Here is a 20390-nt window from a genome sequence, read left to right as displayed (position 1 = left end):
TAGAAGTGGAACTAATGCCAGCACCCGGTTAGTTCAGGTCGGTTATGGGGACAAAACAAGGCACTTACTTGCAAGTCACTGAACAGTTAATGAAAGGGGGTTTGCTTTGCCCTAAGGGAAAACATATACAACAAGGTTATAGGCACTGAGGTTCTCTTGACACAAACCCTACTTGTCTCCATATGGAAATATATATGGTCAGCAAGGTAAAGTATGAAGGCTCAGGTGACCAAGTCAGAGCAGCCCCAGCTCCACCTGAGTGGGACTTTTTTATTTCTTTAAATGCCAGGAAGCTTCATCAAGAGAAACGGAGGCCAATGAAGGAGCAAAGATATTTTTGTTGCTTTTTAGGGAAAGCTAATATCTGTTTTAATGGAATAGTCCAGGATTGTATCTCATTTGGTCTCAATTTTCTTATCTGTAAAAAATGAGATTAAACTTTGTAACTTCTAGGTCCCTGTCAACTGCAAATTCTGTGGTCTCATGATTGGATGAATCAGTGAAGCCTTTCTCAGGAAGTCAGCTTTTAGATTTGATTCTGAAGGATGAGTACACATAATAGTGTTCCAAAAAGAGCATAAGCTAAAGCATGGTGACAAGAAAATACAAGGTGTAGTTAGGGGCCATCAAGTAACGGAGTTTAGGTGCAGAAAAGTACACATGAAGTTATACTGGGGAGGGTTGAGGGGGAAAGAACAAGATAACAAAAATGAAAATTCTAACACAGGATGGGGCAGGAGAGATGGAATGATGGCAGTAATGGAGGGAGATTAGTCGGTTGGCAGAGCTCAGATGCAACTTGGAGATTACCCTCTACGCAAGTTCTAAGTGGAATGAGCAACACTCATGATTTGAAATGTGCCAGCAGGAAATGTGACTGCCAGGTACATGAGATCTGAGACATGAAGCACATGGCTATTATGTGTCCTTGACAAATTTTCTAAAGATAGCAGCCGTGATCCACAAAACATGCATCCACAATTTGATAGCCTTAATAATCTTATGTATATATGCAATTCTGTTAAAGGCAAGACTGTCTTTTGATTTTGTGGGAGATTTTTTTGGGGGTTGGTCAGGTTCTTTTCTTTTTAAAAATATGACGGTATGTATTGGTGAATAGCTATGTTGCAATGTTTAGAGAGTGTTTGTTGTTGTTATTGTTAGAAGGGCCCAATTGTAAAGTTCAAATTTCTCTCTCGACTGATTTGAGGACTTATACAAGCAGGTATCATGCTATTTTGTTCCTGTTTTCTGATAATATTCCTCTCCATGTATTCTATGTTCCAGCAAGTTGAACTACTCTCTTGCTCCTCCTATTTCTCTTTCTCCTTGACTTTTCTCATGTTGTGCCCTACATCTGGAATATCTTCCCAACACCATTCCTCAATTTCTACTATTTTTTGCTTCTTGACTTTACTATTTGTTTTGGGAAGAGAAAAAAAAAAAGACAAGTAGAGAAATGGTTAGTTGCTCTTGACGAATTCAGTTCACCAAGCCTGGATAAACTACGTTCCCAAATACCAAACAAATGACCACATCTTGTGGCTTAGTCTGTTCTGCTTGGCTCCAGAAAGCAGAGCTAGAAACTTTGGAAGAAGTTGTAGTAGGGTGTATTTAAGCTTGACGTGATTTGGGAGTGACATAGTTTGAGCTATTTAAAGTTAAATATGAGTTATATTGATTATCGAGGGGTCTTTAAGCAGAGGATAGAAAATCTTTCATCAGACTGTATGGTGGAAGAACTTCTTGGTATTATATGAATTGGCCTAGAAGGTCTCTTTCAACTTCTAATATTCTTTGATACTGTTAAATATGTCTAGTCATTCTTTTGCCATAGCTTCTAGGTATTCTTACTAAACTCATTCAAAGTGATAATGATCTTTTCCCTTCAGGCCTCACACGTAACTTTCTCTCTTCTTTCTTTTCTTGTATAATCATATATTTATGAGTCTTAAATATTACCCTCTCCAGCCCCACTCTGCATGACAAATTTCATCAGGGCCTTGATTTAACGCTTAGTATCTCATACAGTGTCTAACAGCAGTCTCAAAATAAGGAGACATTTTATAAATATTTACTAAATTGAATGAAATTCAAGTATATTCTCAAGGTATTGTTATGGTTATGGGTTTTTTTTCCCCTCAGATTACTTAGAGCCTAACCTCCTTCTATAGCAGAAATTCAATAGCTTCCTCACTAGAACTTCCAGCTGCCCTTTTAATCCTCAGCTGTAATAATTACTGTCTTGGTTTATTTGCATCTCTCAGACTGTTGAGTACTAAGTATAAGAGAAAATTATGAAATCCTAATTTAAAACATGAAACATGTACAGCATAACCCTAAATGCCACTTTCCTAATGCCAAGCACCCCCTATATTCAGCACATTTAATCTTTATCTAAGCCTTTACTGTTTCAACAATCTTTCCTCAATCCCCAACTCTAATCCCTCACACACACGCATAGCAGAGCATCTAGCCTGCTATTTCATGGACATCAGCATGGTCAGATCCCTCTCAATATTCCATTTCCACTTCTTAAAATTCTTTAGTATCTTCATCCTTTCCCAAAAGTTGAGGTTCAGACTCCTTAGCAAAGTTAATACTTCTACCTGAATCTTTAACTCTATTTCTTGCTGCTACCTCTAAGAATTTTTCCTGTTGATCATTCTCTCTTCCAAATATATTGTCAGGTTCTCCTTTGCATTTATCCACAAACATGCTGCTGAGGTCTCTACTGCCTCCCTAGCTCTTTGCTGTCTGGCTCCCACCCACTTGGAACAGTGCTAGGTGGATTCCAGGGTCAGAAATACCGATGTCATCACGAGTACAAACAATCATGCACATGTTATAAGAGCAGAGAGGGACTAGGCAAACAAACTAAGATCAGCGAAGTTTCAGGAACGCAGGAAAGACTCAAACAGGACAAGTGAAAGCACCCACACATAAACTATTTTCATATGATGAATGTTTGCTGAAGGAAACCTTTTTTCTTGAGCAGCTTAGGGTTAGATGAGGTCATCTGGTTAGATGATCTCATGCCCATGAGGGAACTCTGACTTAAAATGTCTTCTCTTGTCAGAGACAGACTAATTTTCCTATCTATAAGAGGTTTATCATCTCCTGCATTGGTATGCAAAGATAAAACAGATTGGGTAACTAGGTGGGAGATCTATGTTCCCCATAGGAGAGAAACTCTTTATTAGAATGGCCTAGTGTTCATCTTTGGTGGCCCAAGTTGAGTTATTGGAAACAAAGAACACATGGTGCATCCACTTTTAAATCAAATAATTCGGGAGTACTTGTTAGTATTTTCACCCAAAGCTGAATAGTAAAATACCAACCATCTGCTTCTTCAGATCTAAATAGGGCAGTATTGGTATTTAAACTACCACTGCACTAATATTTGTGCACTTGACCAGCTGAAGGCTGAAGAATCTCAAATATCTTCAATATAAATCTTTAATCTGTTACCTGGAATCAATACTGCTTAAGATACAACAAAAATACTTTCTAGGCATGAAATGATCTCTGTCGTGGGAGCCAAAGGCTAATCTTTTCACGTTTACAGATTTAATTATTGTCCTCATCCCCTAGATGAGTGATGAGTGCTTGTATATATGATCTTCCTTCCTTCCTCTCCCTCCCAATCCCCCTTTGCTTTAAGGCTTTTGCTGTGAACAGCAAGTGGTTTATTTTCCAAACTCAGGGTTTATTTTTGAAGTAAAGTTTTATGTTACATGCAGACTGTCTTTTCATGTTTGAGATTTTCTTTTGTGGGTTTAGAAATTTATCTTGGAATGTGAATTTGCTTTTGTTTGCCCAGATGGCCTTTCCCTTATCTTTACTTTTCTTTCCTAAGTCACAGACTTATCCATAGATTCCATGTTTTTCTCCAACATAAAGTTTATTCTAATCACATCCATCTTGGTATGTTAAAAAAAGTCAATTAAATTACCTGTGCTCTTCTGATAAGAGCTACACTCTCCTGATATGACCTCCACTTGAGATTCAAGTTGGCCTCATTAGGATGAAGCAAAAAAGGTAACGAGTGCTCAGTTAGAAACAATGCAGTGTCTTTATTTTAACATCATTGGCAGAAACTGTGATGCAAACAAATGATCATTAAATTCACACTGATTCCATCTTTGCTAGGGCCTGAGTGTTCTCTAAAAGAGATATTGTCTTGAAGAGTTAAAAACCTGAAGAAACTATTAATATTATTTTTAATTTCCCGCATGGTGACTTAGCTTCTCTGTAATTCAGTGGGGATAGGCCCATAGATCATTTACTTAGGGAGAGCTGATTATACATAATTAAAAAATATCAATATCATTCATATCATTATAATGATAATAATAATGATTTGATGGTGAAGATAGCTAACATTTATATTGTGCTTACTAGGTGCAGGCACTGTACCAAGCACTTAAATTGTATCTGATTTGTTCCTCACAATAAACCCGAGAGATAGATGCCATTGTTATCTCAACTTTCATGTGAGGAAACTGAGGCAAATAGTTAAGTGACTTTTCCAGGGTCAGATTTGAACTCAGGTCTTCCTCATTCCAGGGCCAGTGCTCTAGCCATTGCACCTAGAAAAGAAAATCGGGAACAAAGTCCTGGTGAAAAAGAAATGACTTTTTTTTTTTAATTTTTTTTCTGTCTCAAGCAAATAGAGAAGTGTGGCAAGGGTGAAGGTCTCGAAATAGAGTTCCAAGGTAGAAATTCATCATTAGTTTCTTTGTCAAAAGAATGGACTTCTAATGAATAAAGCTCTGAACTCTTCTATCTAGTAGTACATTGATTTCTTTTTTCTGTTAATACCAAAGATTGACCTCAGTTGATAAGTAGTTACTCAACTTATGAGTTCAGCATTGTGCTAGGTACTGGTAATGCAGAGATGCAAGTGAAACAGGCCCTGCCTGTAAAGAGTTTCTATCAGTGCCAGTTCTATTGCTTTTCTGTTAAAAGCAACACTGTACAATGGAAGAAAGATTAGACCTGAATTCAGAAGACTATGATTTAAATATAGGCTCTGATGTTTACTGTGTGATCACAGTCCTACTGACTACACCAGGGGCAGCTTGGTGGTACAGGCAGTAGAGTGCTGAGCCTGCAGTCAGGAAGACTCCTTTCTGTGAGTTCAAATCTGGCCTCGTACACTTACTAGTTGTACAACCCAGGCAAGTCACTTAACCATGTTTGCCTCAGTTTCCTCATCTATAAAATGAACTGGAGAAAGAAATGGCGGATCACTCCAATATATTTTCCAAGAAAACCCCAAAATGGGCTCATGAAGAGTCAGGCATGACTGAGCAACAACTGGTTAAGTCAGAGAGACTTATTTCAGATCTCCACGTAAATATTTACTAGCTCTTTTAAAATAGAAAAGCACTTTATTGTTCTGATCCTCAAGTTCTTATCTGTGATTGGCATCATGATAGCCATTTGGTAACATCCAGGTGACACAATGGATAGACTGCCAGGCCCAGGGTCAGGAAGACAAGTTTGTGAGTTCAAATCTGGCTTCAGGCACTTACTAGCGGTGTGACCCTGGGCAAGTCACTTAACCTTGTTTGTCTCTGTTTCCTCCTCTATAAAATGAGCTGGAGAAGGAAATGACAAACCACTCCAGCATCTTTGCCAAGAAAACTCCAAACAGGATCATAAAGAGTTGGACACAACATAACTAAACCGTGGTTATAATTGATCAGTTTCAATTTCTCCATCCATAAAATTAATAATAATAATAAAAATAATACTGGCACTGCCTACCTCACAGGGTGGAGAGGAAATGGAGGAAATACAGAAATACAGAACTGTTTCATATGTACATATATATATATATATATAATATTTCTACTAATGTCTACTCAGTGGATAAACATTTTCCTCCTGCCTCTTTATTCTAAGAAAAAATCTATGTGTATAAAATACCCAGACTACTGCTCACTAATCTAATTGTCTGAGAATTACATCAATGCCCAGTGCCTATAGGGAGCACCAGATTTTATTGAATAGTGAGGGGACATGATCAGATCTGAGTTTCTGGAAGATTACTTTGTCAGCTAAGGGAAGGATAGAATAGGGTGAAACATGAGAGAGAAACCAATTAAAAAGATATTTCAAGAGAAAAAGCATGAGGCAGTGAGGGCCTGCACCAAGGTGTTGGCTGTGTGAGTGAAGAGAGGGGACCTACAAGATGATGTGAAAGTTGAAATGACAAATTTGACAAGAGAATGTATATGGATAGTGAGTGAGAGAGAAGTAAAGAGTTATACTGAAGTTTTGTGAGCTTAGGTGTCAGGAAAAATGGTGGCTGCCTCAACTGTAATAAGAAAAAAGAAGATTTTTCCTTTGAACATGCTGAGTTTAAAATGCCTACATGACACCCAGCTCAAGATGTCCAAAAGGCTGTTGGTGATATGCGACTGGATTTTAAAAGGGAGGTTACAGTTAGAAGGCAGGGAAAGAGTCAGCATAGAAATGAAAATTGAATACACATGGGTTGATGAGAACATCAGGAAAAAAGAAAGGAGCAGAAGGGACACTCATGGTTAGTGTGTTACCAGGAGGAAGACCCAGAAACTGAGACAAAAAATCAGAAGAAAATCAAGTGAGCAGTATCAGAAGTATTCAACATAAGGACATCAACAGTTTCAAAAACTGCAGAGGTTAAGAAAATGAGGACTGAAATTTGACCATTAATATATATTATGTAATTGCTTAGAGAGCAGTTTCCATCAAATATGAATTTGGAAGCCAGAATATAGTGTTTTTAGAAGCAAATGAGAGAAGAAGAAGGAGAACGGCTAGTAGGATTTGTTTTGTGAAGTTTGGATTCAGTCAAAGGACCACCCCCGAGGACCTACAGGGCCACATGTGGCCTTGGGGCCACAGGTTCCCCAGCTCGTGGAAACAGATTTCTAAACTTTGTATTAGACGAGAGGTAAAAAGTGGTAGTTCAGAGGAAAGGTAAGCTCAAGTGAGAGTATTTTTAAGGCTAAGAACAACAGGATCTTGTAGGCAGCAGAGAAATAACCATCAGAGAGTGCTAATGGAAAAATTAAAGAGAAATTGCAGTTGATAGAAGATCACAATCTGCTGGAGAAGGGGAGGGAGGGGGTCTAGGGTCCATGTAGAAAGGTTGCCCTTTACAGGAAGAAGGGTCCTATCTTCATGAAGGATGGAGGTGAAGGAGGAGACATAGTGAAGGAAGTTGCCTGAGTGACTTGAGTAGGAGAGAAGAGGGATCTTTGACTAAAACATCTAGAGAATATACTTTACTACTATGCTTATGCAGTAGAGTAAAACGCTGCCTCAAGAGCTCTAATATGTGTCTCCCAACTCTACATCAAAATTATTTGAATCTTTTAAAAATGGAAAAAAGAAATAACCATGTTTAACAATCCACTGATCATAACCATCGGGCAAAGCATGAAATGGATAACTAAAGCTAATGGACAATGAGTAGGGTCCAGAACTGAGAGGAAGAGGAAAATAGGCTGGATTGCCTTCAGGAAATTACAAAGATCCTTTTTTAAGGACCACAAACTTCTCCCAGAAGCAAAGGTCCATATCAGTATCCTACCAGTGTTTTATATGGCTGTGACACAAGGAACCATGATAATCTCCAAAGAATTGAAAATGAATTTCAGAGGCACATGGTGAGTTTGATGTGCATTGCATCATGTAACAAATTTCTTAGCATAGTGACTAGTACATAGTAAGTGCATAATGAACGCCTTTTCATTTATTCGTTCACAAAGCAGGAATTAAAGATACTAGCAGAGAAATTTCTGAATAAAAATGATGGGCAGAGCACATAGTGAGGACAAGGGATAAAAGGCAGGCATAGCCCAATTTGTCTCCCGACACTTGATATGTCAGAAAAAAAACCAAAACCCTTAGGCCCTTAGGTAATCTTATGATAGAACCTGGCCAAAAGTAGCCTAAGATGGGCAGGCATGAATGGGTTGTAATTTGTATCATTGAAGAGAATGCTCAACCAATGAAATCACAGATCTCGTTGAGTAAATTAATTTAAAAACCAGAGGTACTTATTGAGCTTAGCCCTCTGGTAATCAGAGCAAGACAAACTCATGTCATGCAAATACTGGGGGCAATAGGCAAATTAAATTACTTTGAAAATAGCTATAAGCTAATCCCCAGTTTGTTCTATCACTTAATATTTGTCTTTGTATTTAAATACAATTTCAATATCTAGCTTATAGAAATTTATTCAGGAATTTGATTGCTTTACAACCCAAATTTAGAAATTAGATGACCGTGTTATATTGAATTATTTCTCACGTTAAGATTTAGAATGGAGGAAGATACATATGTCTTTTGAATTCATGGTACTTGACAATTTTGGATGAATCAGTTTGAGAAACTGATAATAAAATAAGCATCAATAAACAAGCATTTAGTAAGAGTCTACTGTATGCCAAGCACTATGCTAGGCCTTGGAGATACAAAGACAAAAATGAAATGATCCCTGTCCGCTATCTTATATGTCAGTTTCACAACTGGTTATTTTCTCCTAAATGCCCTACTCTGTTATGTCTACTGCCTGGTAGGGATTGAGCATAGAAGGTTCAGTGCCCATACGTAGAATTTATACATGTTATTACTTAAGAAGATATGTCAGTTTCATTAACTCTAGGAGCAAAATAAAGAGACATTTGTTGAAACTGAAATATAACATTTTAGGCAATACATAAGGAAGACTGAGTACTACTTGTTAAAAAATATTAAGTAGATTATAGAAGGTTTAGGTATCTCTGTTTTTAAGTATAAGATCTTCCCCTTACCACATTTCCTTACACATAATACATCCTTAAAAAATGTTTGTACGATTGAATTCTATTGCCTGGCACATAATAAGTACTTTATAAATTTTAGCTGTTTTCATTTTTGTAAAATTATTGTTATTGCTTTAATTTAATTATTATTATAGTGGATATAAGACATATTTTCAGTTTAATGGGATAGATTAGATTTGGTCCTTTTAGTAAAAAAGCAGTTAATATGGGATCTCTTAAGGTCCCTTTCAGCTTATGGTTTATAGAACGTTACTTCCATTTTAAAAATTGTTAGCAATAATTACAGCATGCATTTACCTGATGCTTTACAAAATGCCCTCATGCACATTATGTCATATGATTGCCCTGACCACGCTGCCTCCATTTCTCAGTTAAGAAAAATGAAGTTCAGAAAATTTAAGTTTCTCCTCCCTTCATACAGCTGATATGTAGCCAAATTAGTCAGATAATCTTACTTCAACTACATGGTTCTTTCCCTTATTTCACACAGTGCTATGTAACCAAATGACAGTGGTACTACTTGAAATAAAATTAAAGACTATGGGCAATGTTAGTATTAACCATTCTTTTAACTACTTCTGAACCCTCAGGCGGAGTCGCAGACAAGATGTGAGACATGGGAATCCAATGACTCAGTGCAGAGGCTTCAATCTAAAAGGTATGTTAACTGAAAAACATTCATTTTGTGTAAAGAGAAGATAACTTAACTTTGACTAGCAGCTATTATTATATGGCTTTATGATAGCATGTCATATAATGCAAATAAGTGATTCTCAAGCAAGAGTCTTTTAAAGTATCATTTCAAGTACTTTATTAGGAAATATAAATGTGTAATAGTATCATAACATTACTATTCTTCAGTTAATTTATGTTAATATAGGACTATAGATATTATTCCCCCCCCCCCCGTGGTTTTTATTCTTCTTGGAATTTGACCTGTTATTTAATAAAGTTTTTCTTTTTATTTCTTTCTACCACTATAATTCAGCTTGTTTTTTATTGAATGAATTTGGACTAACATAATAGCTGAGCAAGTCAATTTCTTTGTCTTTTAGCCTGAATGCCATTTTTCTCTCTACTGGAATTTTAAAACAACCTTTGTAATGTAGCATCTTGATTTTTTAAAATACCTAATGTTTTTGTGATCTGGTCATGTCGCTAACATGATGGAAACCATAGTAGAATTCAGAGCATTCATTTGAATATTCACACATCAAAATTGCAGTTTAAAAATAAATGACTATTGCAAGACTATTGCACCCAATATGACACTTGGAAAAGAAATTAATTAATGAAAATCTTGCCAGAATACTGAATATGGTACGTTGCTAGAATCTTCCCAAAATAACATTCTGTAGGTCATTTCCCCATTGTAACCAAAGACAAAAAAAGGTAACAATGCTAATGGCCTTCCATGTGTTACTTCATCAGCTACTTTTATGAAAGAAGGGATTCTGTAATGGATCTTAATTTTAAGAATAAATTTGCCTTTTAAAATGTAGGGCACAGGAAAAAAAAAAGAGGTTCTAAATGCCTTCAATCTTTTGCTTCACAGCATATAGAAATGCAGCTGAGATTATTCAGTATGGAGTAAAAAATAACACCACTTTCCTTGAGTGCACTCCCAAGTCTCCACAGGCATCTATCAAATGGCTGTTACAGAAAGACAAAGACAGAAGGAAAGAGGTGAGTGATGCAGTTCAGTAGCAATCAATCAATGCTAGTGAAAGGGCCTTAAATCACTCAGTGGGTCAAGCATGCCCTCAAATCAAACCAGCTAAGTACAGCATATGAACATCCTTTTATACCTTCAGCATGACAGGTGCCAAGTTCTTTAAAATCAGATGCCCTAAAAGCTGATAGATTAATTAGATAATCTCTCTGACAGCTCCCCTCCTTCATGAAGTTATTGGAATAAGAGCTTTGTCCATCAGAGTATAGCATTGATGTGAGGCTGTATATGAAAAAAAAAACAGGATATGTGCAAGTACAGAGGCTAAATTCTTATGCCAGAACACTTTAATATGGTGGGGAAGGTAAAGGGGACTTGATCATTTTTTAAAGTTTAAATTTATCAGCAAGAAATTAGTGTGAACTATGACATTTTGTGGCAAAACAACAACATTTTGCAACTGTCATAGTCTCAGTCTCCATTGTCACCCTGTCCATAGATTAGAGAAATTCAGGTTACAAAGACTGGCTTATGGAAACACTGCCTTCATTCACTCCCATAAAAGGAAGAAAAAACCCTCATGTCTTACAAAGGAAATTTGATTTTATGGTGAAGCTCAGAAAAAGCTGTTTCAGAAACCAGTGATGTAAAGGAAAAATGGTGAAAAAAAAAAAAAGAGGCAGTGAGTATTATAATGTAAATAATGAATTCTAAAACACTGGCATCAGGTTGTCCTGAAAAAAAATGGAAAAAATAATAATAACTAATCCTTTGTGTAGTTTGAAATGTATTTATTACTTGTAAAAATGTCTAAAAAAGTCTCACGGAGCCTGGGGGAAGATTTTAGTTATTGAATTTGTCATGGTTTTTGGGTTTTTTTTGTCACCTTTTAAGTTAATTAGGAATAACTGCAATTGAGTCTCCAATTAAAAATGTCTCCAATTAAGTGGTTTAATAGGAGAAAGTTGTTCTTTCTGTTTTCTTTTGATTGTCTGCATGGCAAGTATGGAACATTAGCACACATTGTGTCCAAGAATCTTTCTGCACCTTCCCCAGTTTTGTTTTACCTATTTTTGAATTTTCTTGGAGTTTGTATTTGCAACTTGATAGACAGTCCTTACCTCCCCCTATCACAAACTGCCTTACTCAGTGGTTCCCAAATTTTTATGGATTTATTTAGTTTTGTTCATTGCACAGAAGTGCCCTTTGCTTTGAGGAATTGTGGCACAGTATGGGAGATTTCAGGGACTCCTACATTCACATGTGGTTGCAAGTTCCATACAATTTGCAGCCCATCAAGCCCAGACTTTGAGCACACTAATGTGCCCCTGCTCCACATAACTTAGACAATTCGGTAGCTTACTGGCCATAATATTTGAAGAATTTCTGAGTAAGGGAGAAAGGTTGCTTCAGATAAACATGATTACACAAAGTCAGAGACTCAGTAAAAAAAAATACATTCTTTCTTCTTTAGTAACAACAGTGTGTATACAACAGTAAATAGATACTTAGCAGAGAATTTTCTATGATTTATGATTAACGTTTTATAAATGTTCTGGACTGATGACTTACTGAAGACATCTGAATTAAAATTCCAAAGAGGATGTTTCATAAATTTAATCTGTGCCCTAATGTTCTTGATTTCTCTGCTTTAGAAATATGATATAGAAGCATATAGTGCCTTAATATTTTGCTTATTTCATTTAGTGAGGCTCTATTGTTTTCCTCTCCACACTGAATTAATTTTTTAAAATCACTTAATTGTTGCCTTTTTTCCTATGCTTTTTAATACCACAGTCAGATCCCAATAATCCCCACCAAGAGCCATCCAACATAACAAAGGAAACTACGTAAGACCCATATAAATATCCATACATCATCTGACCATGTAAGCAATATTCTACACCTAGAGGCCCCTACTACTTTAAATGTAAAGCCTATAGGGATTCCCTTTAAAGGATTATAGTTAAAATCATTTGCTTTATACTTTGAAGAGAATATTATTTGCCTTTCATCTCAGTGTAGTAAGTTTGAAAATGTTCTGCTGTCTTCACCCTGAGCTACTACCCGTCAGTTCTTCACATCCTCTTTGGAGGAACAACTAATTTCTATTGTGTGATGTTTTAAACATATAAACTTCTAAATCAATGTTAAACTGTATTTTACTTGAAAGAATGTATCTTTTATTACTGTGCTTCCTAGTGCTTTTCAGACCCACTAAAAGAGGATTTAAATGTTTCTTGAACTCCAGTCTCTCATTAATTTCACATTCACCTACTTCAGATTCTTTACAGTCTTTCCCTTACCCATGTATTTTACCTTAACTATACCATGACCCAGAGCAAGCCCCCAGAGACATAAGGTTGTAAACCACTGGGGTGTGTGTTGGGGGAGTTAAGTAGAGGGAAGGTTACTCATTCTCTCTCCTTCCCTATACCCATTAGCCAAAAAAAAAGTCCTTATCTGAAATATTTTGAGAACTATGTCTGTCTCAGAGCCAGTTACATCAATCAATGTTCTCTCTCAGTTCATTTCAAGACCACACTCTAAAAACTTCCTTTCTCTTACTTCTTATTATATCACAAGGTCATTTAAGTTGGGAGGAGCTCCTTATTGACTTCTCAAATAAAATTTACTTTCACCAAACATCCCACTCTTATTTCCATCTACTTCTAACCCTTACTCTTATCAGTCTTACCTTTTTCTTTTAATTGCCTATTTGTTTCTTGTGCATTCCTTCAGAAAAGTATCCTCTTACCCTCAATGGAGATGCTTCCAGAGAGAGTAATTCTAAGACACTACTGGCCACAATCGGTACTCTATCTGAAAGCAATGATTTTTATTCATTCAATAGCATTTATTTATAAGCATTTGCTAGCCTGCTATGTGCACAACACTACATGCACTCTAGAAATACTAAGACAAAAAATGAAAATAGAAATGATAAGAAGAGTCTCTGTCCTCAAGGAGATATGATACCTACTATGTGCCTGGTGCTGTGTAAGTAGAGATACAAATAAAAACAGACAGTCCTCACCTTCAGTGATCTTACAGTCTAATGGGGAAGGAAGGTGAAGATTGAGGTGTGGAACAGTGGGATTGAAGGAAGTTACCTGAGGCAAAGACATGGTAGAGAAGCCAGGTTAGAAATGACACATAGGAGTTGAATTCCCTCCTCAAATGGAGGCTTTGGAGTTCATAACTCTGCCTTCCAATCACAAGGGAATCAGATCGTGATGAGGTGGAACACCTAGCTTATGAAATCTCACATGGGAATGAGGTTTTCCCAATAGTGTATTTCCTGGGCCATGGTAGAAACTTAGCAGAAATCCCTGAGTAATCCAGCCATGTGAGAACTCATTCACTTATTCTATAAATGAATATTAAGAATCACAAAGTAAGGCTAAAGTCACCTTTACATTTCAAATGTGAGAGAGCCTAGGAGTCAAAAAGATGTAGCTTCAAGCTCTGCCTCTGATACATAATGGCCACATGACTTTTTGCAAGTGTCCTCTCAGGGTAATGGCAAGTAAAATAAGATCTTTTGCTGTTTTTGTTTTAGTATAACCAAGAAGTACAATGCCTCTATTTGAATATGATTAAGGACGATTTTTCCCACCCAGTTTTGTGCCTGGGAAGATCTGTAGGAAGGTCCAAGGTTTTTAATAAGGCACTGATTCTCAAGGGATATGATGCCTTCTAGCTCTAAAAAGTGTATAAAGACACTGAGGTGTGGGTTTATTTGGGGGCTTACTGACTGGAAGTGTTTGTTTGGCCAGACAAGGACTCTGGCAAGCTACTAAAGGAGCCCCCTCCTTTGAGAACCCAGATATCATGCTTCACTTTCTAGTAACTATGGTCAAACAGTTGAATTATGGTCAGGCAGAGGAAGCCATGTCTGTTGATCTTTAATTTCTCTATTTTCTTTGAAGTTCAGAGTGCTGACTCCCCTAAACTAGACGAATGATATATGTGCTTGGTTAAAGGAATGATACATGTGCTTGATTAAAGTGATTGCTAACCCCTCAAAAGTTGCCTTTCCTTTTAAGAATGCAGATCTAAGAACCTGTGGTAAGAGGCCCTCCTGCGTATGTTGGGATGCTCACTATTACACCCAGGTCACTCTTAAATCTATAAATTGCTGGATAATTGCCGATTTCTATTGGTAGCTTTTCCTCACAGGGAGTTCCCTATATCAACATCCTCAAAACTGAGGTCCAGGACCTCCTTAGGGGTTGTTGTAACTTGACTCCCAGTGATCAGTGGCCTGACCCCAAAGAAAGTGTTATCAACCAGTCAGAGGATGGGAATTTGGAAGATATCCCACTGTAACAGTGGGGCTAGCCCGACATAATAGTAACCTAATCTTATCTCTCAGTACACCCTTCACTCTGCCCACTCTCTATAATATATAATCTCCCATTATCCTACTTCTGATCCAAGTGAAGACCCTTGGATTAGTTATAACTTAAGCTGTACTTGGATACCCATAGTAGCAATGACATAGTTAAACATTGTGAAAATTCCCCCCCTCCCCGTCCCCCATACCACCTGGTGGCTGTAGAAGGATAGGCTCTATGCTCAGGGCAGTAATCAGAAAGTCTCTTCCTTTCCCATGTGCTCTTTTCATTTTGAATGCAACAGAGTGAGTCTCACAAGGTGAACAGGTATGGATGGGTTGTAACTGCATTGCAGAGCTAATTAAATCATCCTTCTGCCTAATTCTACCTTACTTTTTAACTTTTCTTCTGTTTGGGGCAACACCAAGCTTTCCAATTCAAACCTCAGTTAATCTTTGACTCTTTACTCTCACTCCTTCTACATATATAATCAATTTCCAAATTATAGTTTCTACATTCACAATGTCTCCTATCTTTCTTCTTTTCTCTACTTAGATGGTTACTGTATCACCTTAGTTCAATTCAGATTCATATCACCCTTGGCCAGGAATAGTTCTTAAACTTTCTTCTTGGTCTCCTTGCCTCAAGTCTCTCCCTTTTCCAATCTAGTCTCCAAATTGCTAATAAAATTAACTTTCTTAAGTACATGTCTGATCATAGCAATGCAGTAGAAACTCCTGGAGCTCTATGTCCCACTCTTAGGGTCAAACATCATTTTGTCTACAAGTCATTCTTTTTTATTTTGTATTTTTATAATGTACATAATTATTAGTTCATGGGGGTTATAAATAAGTAAATGTATGCATATTGGGGGGTACATGTTTAAAACATTTTTAGTAAGGATAGGAGATTGACAATCAAAAACATTTCAAGACTTGTGCTCTGTACCACTTGAAGTCATGGGTCTGGTCAAATGCCATAGAGGAGCATGTTCACATGTCCACATCCATTTCCAGAGATTAGATATATAGATAGATAGATCATTATATCTATAGATAGATGATAAATTGATAACATTTATTTATATATAATTTGTTAATGATTAATTTAATGTGTTTAGAATTTTGCCTTTCATAGTGAAAGTACCCCCCCCCACACACACACACATAATGATTTTCAGAAAATTAAATTTCAATTTATACTTAATTATTTTATTTTTAGGTATAACTAGAATAAGTTTCAAAATTTTCTCCCATATTGGCAAATCTTTCTCATTCCCTGGATTATTGTCATATTTTTTGAGTGAAATATAGTTTATTATTGTTTCTGTGTGCAGCCTTTTCAATATGTCTATTTGATTTTACTGTGAAAAAATAGAACAGTCTAGTAATGTGTCACTTTTATTAAAATCTATCTTTTTAAAAATGGGCAAAAGAAAAGGTTAGAACTCTTTGAACTGAACTGAAATTAGGTATAATACATCTGATTCTGGTGCCACAGAAAATCAGTGCTGTTTATTATTTCTACCCCTCAAAATACTGATTTACCCAAAAAGTGTTTTAATCATTTCTGCAGTAGAGTTGTTGGAGTTGTTCTATTTTATCCACACTTTATTTAGTGGCCCTTCTCATGTTACAAATAGCAGTTTCAAAATTGCTGACCCATAATATGTTAACTGTCCTATTAAAGGACTCATATCCTTGTGCATTAGGCTAATGAACAAGAAAAAGATAACAGGCAATGATGATTTTGGTTCTTTGGTATATGAAATTTCCATAGATTAGCATTATTCAACCAAGGAATAAAAAGTCAGCAAACAAACCCTGTCTGCTGAATGGACTATACCTCAGTCTTTGAAAACTTTCTGTAACGTGTTGGTTTCTAGGTCAAACTTAATGAAAGAATCATTGCCACTGAACAAGGACTCCTAATTCGTGCCGTCCAAGATTCTGACCAAGGACTCTACCACTGCATCGCAACAGAAAACAGTTTCAAGCAGACGATAGCCAAGATAAACTTTAAGGTTTTGGATTCAGAGATGGTAGCCTTTGTAACTGACAAGTGGTCTCCCTGGACCTGGGCCAGCTCTGTGCGTGCATTGCAATTCCACCCAAAAGACTTTGTGGGGGCATTCAGCCACTCAGAAATGCAGATGATTAATCAGTACTGCAAAGACACCCGACAGCAGAGTGCCTCCCCACAGGTAGATGAATCACAAAAGATGAGAGGGGACTATGGCAAATTAAAGGCTCTCATTAATAGCCGCAAAAGTAGAAACAGGAGGAATCAGTTACCCGGATCATAATTTTTTCCCCTTCTTGGTACAACTGATTTTCATTTCTTTCTGCTCCCAGTATGTTGGTTCCTATTTGTCTTCCCAGAGCATGCTTTGAGCAGAGTTTATCGGCATACCTGAGAAAAGCTTTTAACCCAACATGAAAAATGCATTGTAAATGAACTTAAGCATGCATTTTCTTTGTAAAATTCTGACTAGCACTAGGCATGTCACGGTCCTCATGGTGCATATAATTTTTTTTTTAACTTAACCTAGAGTCTAATTTATGTCTTTATATACCTTCCCTTCCAAAACCAATGTTGCTACCTACAGAACTATAACCATGATACCTTTCAGTTCAGGGACACAATGTTTTGACTTTTTTTCCCCGCAGGATGATTATAATTTGCCAACTGCTTTATGGTTTTATACATTTAAACAGACACCAGGTTTACAGCTTTCACTTATACTGAAAAGTCACTAAGTATATAGAGCAAAGAAACTGACAAATATATTGCATAGTAGATTTTTTTAAGTTGATAAAAGATACATTGAAAGTTGCATGAATAAATGAATAGTACATAAATAAAAAATATTTATGTACTTTAAGTGAAACATTGATTATTTTAAAAAAAGGTTCCAAAAATTGAATGTTAAGATTGCTTATGTGAATCATTGAACATTTATTCCATATGACATATGTGCTTGCACCAAAGTATCTTCAACATCATAAAACTCTGTGACGGGAGCTGTCCAAAGGAACTGTAAAGAGGTAAAACAGGACAGGGGAGGTGAAGGTGGCATCCTTCTTCCCAACTAGACTAGCCTGATTTGTGAGATGTTCTTTTGTTTCTCCCAGACAACAGACATTTTCCTCAGAGAGGATAATGTTGCACATCTCCTCTTAATATTATTCGTTGTGATTGGCCAATACTGCTCTGAATGGCAAAGTTGATTTTAAAAGTAATTTTTAAGGTGCCAAATGATGCATTTTGAGGAGAAATTTTTTTAAAAATGAAATACTTCTATACCAAACAATTTTGTGGAAATATAAGTAAAAGGGTCTTCATCCTTAATAAGAACTGATTTTTAACACTTTTATGCATTTTAAAAGTTCAATCTTTATCCATGGTACCATTTATAGTTAATCTAATTATTTCTAAAGGTCTGAGCTCATGTTAGTACATTAGATACACTGGTTTTAGAAATAGCTATCCAGTAGCTATACAATGTTGAAAAAAAATTCTTAAACTTCCAGATTTATGTTAGAAGCACTTTTTGGAATAGCCTAATGTTAAAGGTTCCATTCAGAATAGCAATTAGGGAGAAAAGACTAAAATGAAATTTTCATCTCTATAAACATTTATTGAAAGCTTTTGAGTTTTTCCTTTGTTCCCCCACCTTCCATTTTTTTCAAATGGAAATAATGGCCTTACCATAGACCCAGACCTCATCTCATGTCTAGGACACTAAACCTATTAATGAGTGACAGTCAATAGAGAATGAAGGTCCAATGGCCCAATCTAAGCACTGCCAAGTTGCAACTGTTCAAAGATCGCAGTCATTTCCAAAATGAATCTGATCATTGATCAGGATGCAAGAATATGCTTTATTATTTAAATAGTCATAAATTATGATATATTAATAGAGTGGTCTCAGTTGGGCCTGAAAAAATAGCAGGTACTAATGGAACACAGACTATTAGTCATTAGAATATGAAATTAGTTTTTTAAAGACTGAATTAATAATGTTGTTCTAAAATAATCTCCAAAGCTGCTTCAACTCTAGATATTTTGACTGTTTAAGATTTAAATGTTGAACTATTATTTTCTCCTCTGTAAGAGTAGAAGAAATGTGCATCAGTGTCTATAGAAAATAAAAACTTCCATGGAATGTTCAAGTTTTGTACAGAAATAAAAATACAATTGCTTTGTGGTAAATGTTCAGAGTAATGTATACCATTTCACTCACATCACACCGACATAACCTGGTAGGCAATATGGATGTTTAGTTTTGTAATGTTATTTGTGCTATTTAATACTTTCTCTTTGGGACATTATTAAAATGTATATAATTTTATTACTTTTTTTAAGGAAATCTTATTAACTCTGCCAAATGTAAAGATTATGTATCCCCTTCCCCAAAGAATCTCTTTAATGTAAATTGTATGTTGGTGGCTCCCTTTATTTTTATGTGTCATTTGTACAGTTTGTTGATGTAATAATATGTCCTTCACGATCATTGGTACTGTAGATAAAGTGTCCTAAAAAACATTTTTCAAAGTGCAGGTGTGTGTATAGGTTTTAGCATGATGAAACTGTTATTACAGTGAATGTTAACTATATTTCAATAACAAACAAGTGTAGCTAGTATGGTAATATTTAATTGAATAACTAAAATATTTGCCTGGTTAAATAAAGTGTGTTCAAATCACAGATGTTCCTTTAGTTTTTCCCTTTAGGATGTTGTGAATCTTCTATTTGTGTGGCAGAAAGTAACTGGTTTTAAAATAACGTCTCTGTTGAGTGATTTTAGCATCTTAGCTTGTTCTATCAGGGTAACTCAAATATAGGGAGAGGTATTTGGGGCTTGGATCTGGTTACCAGTAGCCTAATGCATAGCAAGGCAGTCTTGAAGGCAAGAAAACATGGATTCGAGGCTCACTTCTGTCTACATAATCCTGGGCAAGTCACATAACTTCTCAATGCTCTAAGCAGCTAAGATTGTAATTTCTAAGAAATCTATCTTGATAGGAATTTCCTTATCTGAGAAATGACAGGTCCTTATTCCTAAGCTGGCTAATGGAATAACTATTTCTAGATGTATGTATCATAACAGGGCTTTCTAGAGGCAGTGTGATGTAGATATATAGCTAGATTTCAAGTTGATCTACATTCAAATTCTATCCTAAATAGTATTGCTGATTGGCATGCTGACTTCACAAGGCTATTGTGAGGCAAAAATAAGAAAATCTATATTTTTCAAACCATAACCACTATATAAATACTAATTACTATTAATTATTATTATTTACTATGGTAAAGAGATGAACAAGTTGATTCCTGTTACTTCAACATCTGACCCTCTGTTCTCCAGAAATTCAGTGAAAGTGATAAATAAGTTTTTCTTAAGTAGTATGGGACTTAGTATGTTCAAATTTTTGCTTCAAAGTGCTTTATGTAGGCCATGGTCCAACATATTATCCTGTTCCATTGTTAGTGTTTTATACAAACATTTCAACATCTACAGAAAAATGTCTACATCTACGGAATTCT

At 36.1% G+C, this 20390-nt stretch overlaps 1 protein-coding gene across 3 annotated transcripts in view; it reads left to right on the top strand.

The window, feature by feature from the left end:
* The window catches only part of SEMA3C (semaphorin 3C), a 191716-nt gene extending 172168 nt beyond the window's left edge, over nucleotides 1-19548 (top strand). For all 3 annotated transcript variants that reach the window (XM_072653207.1, XM_072653208.1, XM_072653209.1), the window contains exons 16-18: nucleotides 9419-9486; nucleotides 10384-10514; nucleotides 16726-19548. In XM_072653207.1, coding sequence (XP_072509308.1) covers nucleotides 9419-9486; nucleotides 10384-10514; nucleotides 16726-17145 — 619 coding nt within the window. In that variant the 3' untranslated portion in view covers nucleotides 17146-19548. The remainder of the gene's footprint in view (nucleotides 1-9418; nucleotides 9487-10383; nucleotides 10515-16725) is intronic.
* Nucleotides 19549-20390: the final 842 nt, after the last annotated feature.

Source organism: Notamacropus eugenii, chromosome 3, assembly GCF_028372415.1.
Source record: "Notamacropus eugenii isolate mMacEug1 chromosome 3, mMacEug1.pri_v2, whole genome shotgun sequence".
Lineage (NCBI taxonomy): Eukaryota > Metazoa > Chordata > Mammalia > Diprotodontia > Macropodidae > Notamacropus > Notamacropus eugenii.
The sequence above is the reverse complement of the archived record's forward strand: the minus strand, read 5'-3'. Positions and strand labels throughout refer to the sequence as shown.